Below are 10,716 nucleotides of genomic sequence, written 5' to 3' on the forward strand. Positions count from 1 at the left end.
CTATAAAGTCATATTTATACCTTTATTCATTGGAGTGGCAAACTTGTAATTAAAGCAAGTTCACTACCCTCCTCTAAATGGCCGGCCATAGGGTTTTGTTTGGGCTTTTGGGCCTTTGTGAATTAAGTTGTCATACAACTTAAGTCTATGGGCTTGACGTTCGAAGCCCATTAGGCCTTAAGGTCCAAAACTATCCCGAGGTCTTTAACGAACTTATTCGTTTGATTAATTAACATATTAATTAATCCTTGCCATAAATAATTAAACCATTTAATTATTCTTACTCATCTCCATTGTTTCTTCAATCTCTACCTTACACGGTGTACGATCCATTAGGTTCCTTTTAGCGAGGCAGTGGGCGATTAAAACCATTTCAAATCGATTGTGAATTGAAACTTACTTTCAATTCTCCCTTTAGTGATTATACACGTTTAGGGCTTCCACAAACCATGAGTGACACCTAGCAGCATATCATGGTTACCCAAGCTAATAAGAAGAGGTGGAGAACCTATTCAGTTTAGGATTACAAATGCAATACAGTCTTTCTCTAATAGAATACTCTTGACCACATTGTTTGGTTTGATAGTTTATTCATGTCTACTATCCAATGTGATTCGTGTGCTTATATGATTACCTTGAATGTGATATGGAACGACTTCCTAAATCTCATTCATACTCTGGCCAGAGATTCTTAATCATATCATATAGTATTCTCCCTCAAACGGTTTGAAGGTTAGAGATCCCTTGTTGCACATTCACTTGCCTCCATGGCTAAGTGGCTTAACCCCGACGATGCCGTGGACACCCGCGGACGGGGTGACTTTGACATAATCAAAGATCAAGTACCTAACCACAAGACAACTATGATGCCTCAGGTCAAAGGACTACTTTGCATTATCCCAACCATGAGTTCTCATGTGACATGAGTATGAGAACTCCTCGTTGATCGTGTTCAGTGAACTCATTCTCTATTGAGCACCTACGTACTTGTCTTGGTGTCAGTCACACCAATGACTCGAGACTAGTCACTCTCCCTGAGAGAAGACACAGCACGTACTGATCTTAACGGACTGTCAATGCCCAATTGGCAATCCTATGATCAGGAACGTTTAGGATATGTATACGAAAGAGAATGGTCTCATGAATCTAACTTCTTTAGATCGCATTCTCCTAGTCACATATTCCTTGGACTTTATCGTTTAAGCATATAACATTTATATGAGACGGCTCAAACAATAATCTTTGCCCTTGATATTAAACTAGATTAGTTTAACATGTGAAATGTCCGTAAAGTATCATCATATGATTGGTTTGAGGGCACATTTCCAACAGTTTTGACATAATAAAATATTTGTATGACATCTTCTGGTACTCTGTAATGAGTACTTGTCCTACTAGACTGCACCTAGACTTTCTATGCTCTGATTATGAGTATTTACTCTTGTATCTCACTCCTAACACTTCCTATTTATTAGTACACTTTAGTAGCTTTCGGTTTTTATTTATTCGTATATTTCTTATCCTTACTGCTTCCGCACTGTGCACATGGCTACGTCACCCTCACGTGACGGCCAACATGCCTCGATCTCGATCGGGGTGTGTCAGTTTGGTATCAGAGCTTAGGTTTAGCAGTCTTGTATAGTTCATGAATATTCTAATCCTTGTGATGTCTTCTTTCAGAAATATGCCGCCTCGTAGAGAGCCACGTCACTCAGCTGAGCCAAGTTTCCCTGATATTGCTTAATTATGGGAAGCTATAGCTAATGCCATCCAGTCTTCACTCCGTCCTCCTCAAAGGACACCTCTTGAGACTGTGTATAATCTGAAACTGAATAATTTCATGGGAGGGAGCGGAGAAGTGGCTTAATCATGTCAAGAAGACTTTCCTTATGATGCAGAGTCAGGGGAATCTTCCGCCTGATAGGTGGGTCGAGACGACTACCTGGTTTCTGGGTCTGCAGCCTGCATCATGGTGGAGACATGAGTCATATCAGATGCCACAAGAGGTTGTAGCGGATTGGGAAGTGTTTAAACAATTGTTTCGGAAAAGGTTAATTCCTCCTGAGTATATTGATCGTAAGAAACAAGAGTTTACACATCTGAAACAAGGAAAGATGTCAGCGAATGAGTATTACAGGAAGTTCACTGATTTGTCTCGATATGATCCGGAGGTTGCTGCTAATCCGGTCGAGATGCTCCGTCACTTCAGGTTGGGTACTAAGAATAAATGGCGTTCTATAGCGACATCGACTCCCTGTGCCACTTACCAGGAGTTTTATGAGGTGTTAATGCGGATTAAGGATTCAAAGAACATGCCCAGTGAAAGTGAAGATGAAGAAGAAAAGAACGGGAACCAGAGGCGAGATGATAAAGGTAAAGGTCAATCATCTCAGGGACCTCGTAAGACCCAGAGTTTTAAGAGAAGCAGTGGCAGTTCCAGCTCTTCTAGTGGAATTTTGAGCTCTAATATGCAGAGGAGAGGTGGTAGATTTTCTGGAGGCCAGAGATTTTAGAGGCATATGGACTTCGGTGGTTCAGGTGCTTCTTTATGTCGCAGGTGTAATAATAGACATTTTGGGGAGTGTAGGAGAGGCAACAGTGCATGCTATACTTGTGGACAGATGGGGCATAGGGCTGCTCATTGCCCTCAGAATCATCAGAGGCCCAACAGCCTTCCTTACCACTACCTGCGTCGACTCAGCAAGTTTCAGGACCTAGTGGTTATGCCTAAACTAGACGAGGAGGTGTTTATCATTATCAGGGTGACGCCGCACCTTATACTTCAGGACAATATCAGTACTCTCAGGATCTTCATTATCATAGTGGTTACCCTCAGTATCAGGGAGGTTCTATGCCATATCAGCCACATTCAGCCGGTGGATCCTAGTGGTACCAAGGGGGATAACCCCAACAGGTAGAGATTGCTGCTAGCAGTGCGGGATCTTCGAGACAGTCTGGTCAGCCAAGACAAGGACGAGGTGTTCATGCTAACAGAGGTCGTGGGGGACGACAGCATAATCAAGGACATATCCATAACATGACACTACAAGATGCTCAGAACAATCCTGATTTAATCATGGGTACGTTAAATATTCTTGGTCATTTTGCTAGAGTATTGATTGATTGTGGTGCTATGCATTCTGTTGTTTCTCATAACTTTGCTCATTGACCCAACCTCATCCTACACCTCTAGGATATGATTTGGAGTTTTCTATGCCTAGAGGGGATAGATGTTTTGTGGATTAGGTATATCCAGGATGTCCAATGATGGTGGAGGATGTTATTATGCCAGCTAATCTTATGCCGTTGGACATTGTAGATTTTGATGTGATTTTGGGCACTAATTGGTTACACTACAATCGTGCAAAAATAGATTGTTATGGAAAGACAGTCACATTTCATCGTCCTGGATTACCTGAAGTTACATTTGTAGGAGAGCCTAGCGGAGTGAGGCATGTTGTTATTTCTGCCATGAAAGCCAAAAGATTGTTATCGAAAGGTTGTCAGGGATATTTGGCTCATGTAGTGTTGAATAATGATGCTCTTAGTAGTGTGGAGGATGTACGTGTGGTTAGGCATTTTCCGGATGTGTTCCTTGATGATTTGCCTGGATTACCGCCAGACAGAGATGTGGAGTTTGTTTTTTATCTGCTTCCAGGTACGAATCCTATATCTTTGACTCCTTATAGAATGGCTCCTGCTGAATTGAGGGAATTGAAAGTTCAATTGCAAGAATTAGTGGATAAAGGTTTTATTTAGCCTAGTACTTCACCTTGGGGAGCTCCAGTCTTATTTGTGAGGAAGAAAGACAGAACCTTGAGGCTGTGCATCGATTACAGGCAATTGAATCGGGTAACCATTAAGAACCGTTATCCGTTACCCCGTATAGATGATTTGTTTGATCAACTCCGAGGTGCCTGTGTATTCTCTAAGATTGACTTAAGGTCTAGTTACTACCAATTGAAGATTAAAAATGAAGATGTCCCTAAAACAGCTTTCAGGACTCGTTATGGTCATTATGAGTTTCTGGTGATGTCATTTGGATTAATAAATGCACCAGCAACTTTTATGGATTTGATGAATTGAGTATTCCAACCATTTATAGACAAGTTTGTCATTGTTTTTATTGATGACATTTTGGTATACTCTAAGACTAAAGCAGAACATGTTTGACATCTTACCTTGGTGTTGAAGAAATTAAGGGAACATCAGTTGTATGCTAAGTTTAGCAAATGTCAATTTTGGGTGGATCAAGTGGCATTTTTGGGACATGTCATTTCTGCTCAAGGCATTCAAGTGGATTCTCAAAAAGTGGCAGCTGTGGAGAATTGGGAGCAACCTCGAACCGTCACCGAGGTATGGAGTTTTCTTGGCCTAGTAGGCTATTATAGACGGTTTGTTAAGGATTTTTCAGTGATTGCTTTACCATTAACGAGGTTGACTAGAAAAGAAGTTAAATTTGAGTGGGATAATAATTGTGAGCAAAGTTTCCAGCAGTTGAAGTATTATCTCACTCATGCACCTGTTTTAGCACTCCCCGATGATAGTGGTAATTTTGAGGTCTATAGTGATGCTTCTTTGAATGGTCTGGGTTGTGTATTGATGCAACATGGTAGGGTGATTGCTTATGCTTCGAGACAGTTGAAACCTCATGAAAAGAATTACCCTACTCATGATTTGGAGTTAGCGACTATCATCTTTGCTTTGAAGATTTGGAGACATTATCTTTATGGTGGGAAATGTAAGATCTTCACAGAGTCTTCAATATCTTTTTACTCAGAGAGATCTTAATCTTCGGCAACGGAGGTGGATTGAGTTACTTAGTGATTATGATTGCATGATTGAGTATCATCCTGGTCGTGCAAATGCAGTGGCGGATGCACTTAGTAGGAAGACTCCAGCTAGACTTAATGCCATATATGATTGTCATGTTCCTCTTCTTGCAGATTTGAGGTCCACTGGAGTGGAGTTAGGAGTGGAAGATCAAGAGGAAGCCTTGCTTACTAATTTTCAAGTTAGGCCAATTTTAATTGATCGTGTGCTCGAGGCCCAGATGAATGATGAAGAGACCCAGGAAATAATTCAAGCAAGGAATCAAGGGAGGAAGAAAGATTTTAGGATTCGAGAAACTGATGGTATGCTTATGTAAGAGAGCAGAATGTATGTGCCGAATAATGCAGAATTAAAGAAAGAAATCCTTGATGAAGCGCATATTTCGGCATATGCAATGCATCCAGGAGGTACCAAGATGTATCATACCATTCAACCATTTTATTATTGGCTGGGTATGAAAAGGGAAATTGCCGAATATGTGAGTAGGTGTGCCGTTTGCCAACAGGTTAAAGCCGAAAGGAATAAGTAGTTTGGGTTGATACAGCCACTTCCTAGTCCACAGTGAAAATGGGAAAATATTACTATGGATTTTGTGTACAAGCTTCCTCGTACACAGAATGGTTATGACGACATTTGGGTGATAGTTGATCAGCTTACTAAGTCAGCACACTTTATTCCAGTGAGGGAAAAATATCCATTAAGCCGATTAGCTAAGTTATTCATATCGAAGATTGTGAAGTACCATGGTGTTCCAGTTGATATTATCTCGGATCGGGATCCTAGATTTACTTCTAAGTTCTGGATAGCATTTCAGGAAGCTCTTGGTATGAGATTACTTTATAGTACAACATATCACCCTCAGACAGACGGACAATCTGAGAGGACCATTCAGACATTAGAAGATATACTGAGATCTTCAATGCTGCAGTTTGGCGATAGTTGGCATGATTGTTTGGATTTAATGGAGTTCGCCTACAACAACAGTTACCATTCAAGTATTGGTATGGCACATTTTAAGGCATTATATGGCAAGTCTTGTCGAAAGCCATTATGCTGGTCAGAAGTTGGCGAAAGAGTTTTGATGGGCCCGGAGATTGTGGATGAAACTACCCAGAATATTCAGGTAATTAAGTCTAACCTGAAAGCGGCCCAGGATCGACAAAAGAGCTTAGCAAATAAGCATGCCACTGACCGGAGGTATAATGTAGGTGATTGGGTATTTCTGAAGCTATCACCTTGGAAAGGTGTTGTACGGTTTGGAAAGAAAGGCAAGCTAAGTCTTAGGTACATTGGACCGTATATAATCACCGAGCGAGTCGGTAAGGTTGCTTACTGATAGGAGCATATTTATGCGACTTAGTTAGCTTGTTTCTTGGCATTTATGTTGTTAGTTCATAGTTATTTTAGTATTTTAAGCTATTTTCATTTGTTTGTAGGTCTTAATAACAACCTTGGCAAGAAAAGTGCATTTTGGTGCATGTTGGATCAATATTGGGCTCAAATGGATTGCATGCATGAGGATGGACGTTTTGGGCATATGTGTGTGCAAGTGTGTGTGTGCAATTGCAAGGATAAACAATGACAACTCATACACATGCAAACTCAAGGCAAGAGAGGGAGAAAACACATGCAAAGAAGCCCACATGCAAAGTGAAAGGGACACACATGGCAAAGGGGAAGGAAATGGTGTGTTTTGTGGTTGAAATGATGAAGCATGTGTGTGTAAATGTAAAGGGAAAAACATGGCAGAAAATGTGTGTGTTTTGTGGTTGAAATGATGAAGCATGTGTGTGTAAATGTAAAGGGGAAACATGCCAACACACACCCACACAAGCTCACATGCAAAGGAAATGGAGTGGTCCTCTCTCAAGCCTATAAATACCACCTCCCATATTCATAAAAAACACAACAGATTTTATCCTTGCCTCAGCCACACCTCTCCATCACCATTCTCTCTAAATTCAGCCAAAAATCACCCCTAGCCACACCACCCATCAACCCTAAACCTTTCTATACCATTCCCCATCCATTCTACACCATAAAAACCACCCAAACCTGTCCAAAACCTCTAGTGTTGCAGCTTGCAAAGAAGGAAGGAGAAGGAACATCTTGTGCCGTGCCTATGCCCAAGCCTTGGGAGTGTTGGAGCGTTTCTAGGTGTTTTCTATCTTTGATTTCAATGTCTAATTCATTTAATCTTTGTTTTGCTTTAAGTATGATTGGCTAATTTCGTTTTGGCTAAGGGTGTATTCAAAACCATGATTATATATGTGAAATAAGTTGATTACTTCCAGTTATCGTTGCATAAGTCGTGAATACAATTTGCTTAACCGTTTGATTTAGAACTTATTCTTGTATGTTGATTGAGAGTGCACGCTTAATTTGCATGCTTGAATTTGATACTAGGATATAAGTTTGTTTCAACTAATCGTTATGAACTTATATTCGCAAGTAGTGAAGGTCGCTAGTCACGATCGGGTTAAGTAGATTCCTGGCAAGAGTATCATGCTTTTCATAGTTACAAATGCCTTGTCGATGCTTATGATTTCCAAAGAACGTAATGATTCTAACTTGTGTCTTTATCATGCTGTTCATATAGAGAACTTGTTAGGAATAATTTGTTTGCGATGCATATTCATCCAATTCAATGATTCTAGGGAAATCTGAAGGTTAATTTAAGTGGACCTAATTAACTTGGAGTGTCGAGGTTCATAACTTATTAAATTGATAACTGGAAATTGATTTACGTTGCATATATTTCATGTGTGGAGAATAACCCCTTAGCTATTCCATCATCCATTGATTTATCACAATTTTGTTTTACAATCTGTTTTCTTTACAATCTGCTCATTTAAGTTAATTTCGTCCAAACACAATCCCCCCATATTTTGTTGAGTTTTAGTCATTCAAATCTGTTTTATTTTGAGTTTTTAAGCATTTGGAGTCATAAACACTTCCAAATTCAAGCATGCCAATTAAGCGTGCACTCTCAATTAACGTACAAGAATAAGTTCTAAATCAAACGGTCAAGCAAATTATATTCACAACTTATGTAACGATAACTGGAATTGATCAACTTATTTCACATATAAAATCATGGTTTTGAATACACCCTTAGCCAAAACGAAATTAGCCAATCATACTTAAAGCAAAACAAAGATTACATGAATTAGACATTAAAATCCAAAGAAAGAAAACACCTAGAATGCTCCAACTTGGCAGCAAGTGCATCCAAGATTTCTCCTTTCCCTTGCTTGCGGCAGATTGGTTTGTGGACAGATTTTGGGTAGTTTTATGATGTAGAATGGATGGGGAATGGTATGGAAAGGTTTAGGGTGAGTGTGGAGGAGTGTTTGATGGTTGGAGGGTGGTGGAGAACTAGGCAAAGAGGGTGGAAGAAGGTGGAGTGGCTGTTATGTTTTCTAGGCACTAGAATGGTGTTTTTGGGGTGTTTTGCTTCCTAGGGTGTGTATGGACGAATTTCTGTGATGAATGATGAATATGGGGGGGAAGATCCTTGGCCAAGGGGTGTAAACATGTATTTATAGGCCCCAAAAACCTTAGAGAAACAGGTTAGGCTAGGGATGAATGCACGGCAAAGGGAGGATTTGTGGAGTTTGTGGTGTGCAATGGTCCAAGGATAAAAATGAAGTGATGATGCAAAGTGTGAAGGGTAAAATGGAGTGGTGTTGCAGCTAGGGAGCATGAATGATTGTGTACATTGCATAGAGATGGAAAGGAAGGTGAAATGTTTCACAAATGGGTCAAAGGTGCAACAACATGTGTTGCACAAGGCATGGGATTCCAAATGTGAATGATGGATCATCAATTGGTGCATGTTATGGATGTAAAGGTTGTATAAAATCTAATGGGTGAAGGGAACAAGAGGTATCAAGCAATTGAGTGTAATAATTAAATGAATTGAAGCATGAAATCAGAAATTATGTAGGGGACAAGAGTGATCAAGCATGGCATGGGAATCCAAAGGGAATGCTATGTGTTTTGCACGGCAAGGAGTGTGCAACTTGGAGTGACAGATTTTTGGGCTGAATTCTTTATCTTTTGGACACTAATTCTTCACATTCTTGGCCTCTTTAGTTCTCAAATTCGTCCATCCACTTTGGCCCATGCATTTGCTATCTATTCCAAGCCCGAAACTGCTCCAAAGGCCTCCAAAATGCATCTTCTTGCATACTTTGTACTTAGAGTCTGAAAACACACAAAAATAACTTTAAACACTAAAATAACTAAGGAAATACAACGTAAACGCACAAGAACAAGCTAACTAAGTCGCATAAATATGCTCCTATCATTTATGACCCGTAGCTCACAACCTGTTCGTGAGCATATCTTCGACTTTGACGGTGATTTTGAGAGAACTTTGAGAAAAAAAAAGAAATTGCAAGAGTCTAATCCTCCTAGTCCCGAACCTGAATTAGAAGAGCTAGAAGTTGAGGTTGAAGAGAAGGTACCAACCATGGCAGCAGACAATCGAACCATCAAGGAGCTTTCTGCCTCGGGTTTGGCCAATGCAGCCCCTCTTTGCATCCAATACCCTAGGGCAGCCCCTGAGAAGACCGATGAATTTGAGTTGAAGTCAAGTTTGCTACATCATATACCCAAGTTCCATGGGTTATCAATGGAGGATCCCAATAAGCATTTAAAGGAGTTCGAAGTAGTATGCTCAAGTATGACATCGGTGAACGTGGACAACAACATATTGAAGATGAAGGCTTTTCCCTTTTCTTTGTTGGAGAAGGCCAATGATTGGTTGTATGAGTTGGCTCCCGGAACTGTCACATCATGGGAAAGTATGAAACGAGCCTTCTTAGAGAAGTTCTTTCCGACATCACGAGTCATTCTTCTTCGCAAGAAGATTAGTGGAATTCAGCAAAGCCAAGGTGAATCTTTCCCAACTTATTATGTACGTTTTAAAACTCTTGTTGCTTCATGTCCACAGCACCAAATGAAGGAAGAGCTACTTCTTCAATATTTTTACGAAGGTCTTTTACCACTTGAACGGTAAATGTTGGATGCATCCGCGGGAGGAGCTCTAGTGGACAAGACACCTAGGGATGCCAAAACGCTCATTGCTAATCGAGCACTCAATGCACAACAATATGAAGGTGTTGGGCAAAGAGATACCCCTCGCCACATCATGTAAATGAGGTAAGTTCTATTTCTGAATTACAATCCCAAATGGCTAACCTTACGTCTATGTTATCGCAGTTTGTTGAAGGCCCCAAAACGCAAGGAACTACAATCTGTGGTGTATGCTCCATTCAAGGACACCAATCTAATCAATGCCCTCAATTAATTGAGAATGGAGGGTGGGAATCTGCCAATGCTATGGGTTATGGGAATCAAAATCAACAAAAGGGTGATCCTTTCTCCAATACATACAATCAGGGATGGCGTGACCACCCCAATTTCAGATGGAGAGATGCACCACAACATGCCCAACAAAGTGGATTCCGACAACCCCCGGGTTTCTTTCCAAGGCCAATGGCACCACAACCACCTCCTCAAGCACAATCATCCCAAACCAACACAGGTACGTCTATGAATGACGATAAAACATATCAGTTACTAACCACACTGGCGCAGGGAATGCAGAACCAAGCAAAGGAGGTTAATGAGCTAAATAAGCAAATGGGCCAAATGGCCGAGGTTTTGGGACAATTCCGTGAAAATGGTAAGTTACCAAGCACTACAGTGGTCAATCCCAATGGTGGTTTCGAATATGCAAATGCAATCATGCTAAGAAGTGGAAAAGAAGTTGGGGCAGATCCTAAACCATCCACATCAGGTCCCAAGGAGGAAGAGAAGTTGAAATTTGAAGAGGAGAAACCAAGTCAACCCACGGAAAGGGTGGAAACACCT

General features: G+C 40.7%; 2 protein-coding genes across 2 annotated transcripts; both read left to right on the forward strand.

The window, feature by feature from the left end:
- The first annotated feature begins 1,892 nt into the window (after positions 1 to 1,892).
- LOC139196169 (uncharacterized) lies at positions 1,893 to 2,513 on the forward strand. Its single transcript, XM_070821836.1, has one exon. The coding sequence runs from the start codon at positions 1,893 to 1,895 to the stop codon at positions 2,511 to 2,513; it is 621 nt and encodes a 206-aa protein (XP_070677937.1).
- A 754-nt stretch (positions 2,514 to 3,267) lies between these two features.
- LOC139196170 (uncharacterized) lies at positions 3,268 to 5,149 on the forward strand. The gene is made up of 2 exons (XM_070821837.1): positions 3,268 to 3,658; positions 4,947 to 5,149. Exons 1-2 carry the CDS (start codon positions 3,268 to 3,270, stop codon positions 5,147 to 5,149), a joined length of 594 nt encoding a protein of 197 aa, XP_070677938.1.
- The last annotated feature ends 5,567 nt before the right edge of the window (positions 5,150 to 10,716 follow it).

The sequence above is a fragment of the Malus domestica genome, chromosome 05 (genome assembly GCF_042453785.1).
Source record: "Malus domestica chromosome 05, GDT2T_hap1".
Lineage (NCBI taxonomy): Eukaryota > Viridiplantae > Streptophyta > Magnoliopsida > Rosales > Rosaceae > Malus > Malus domestica.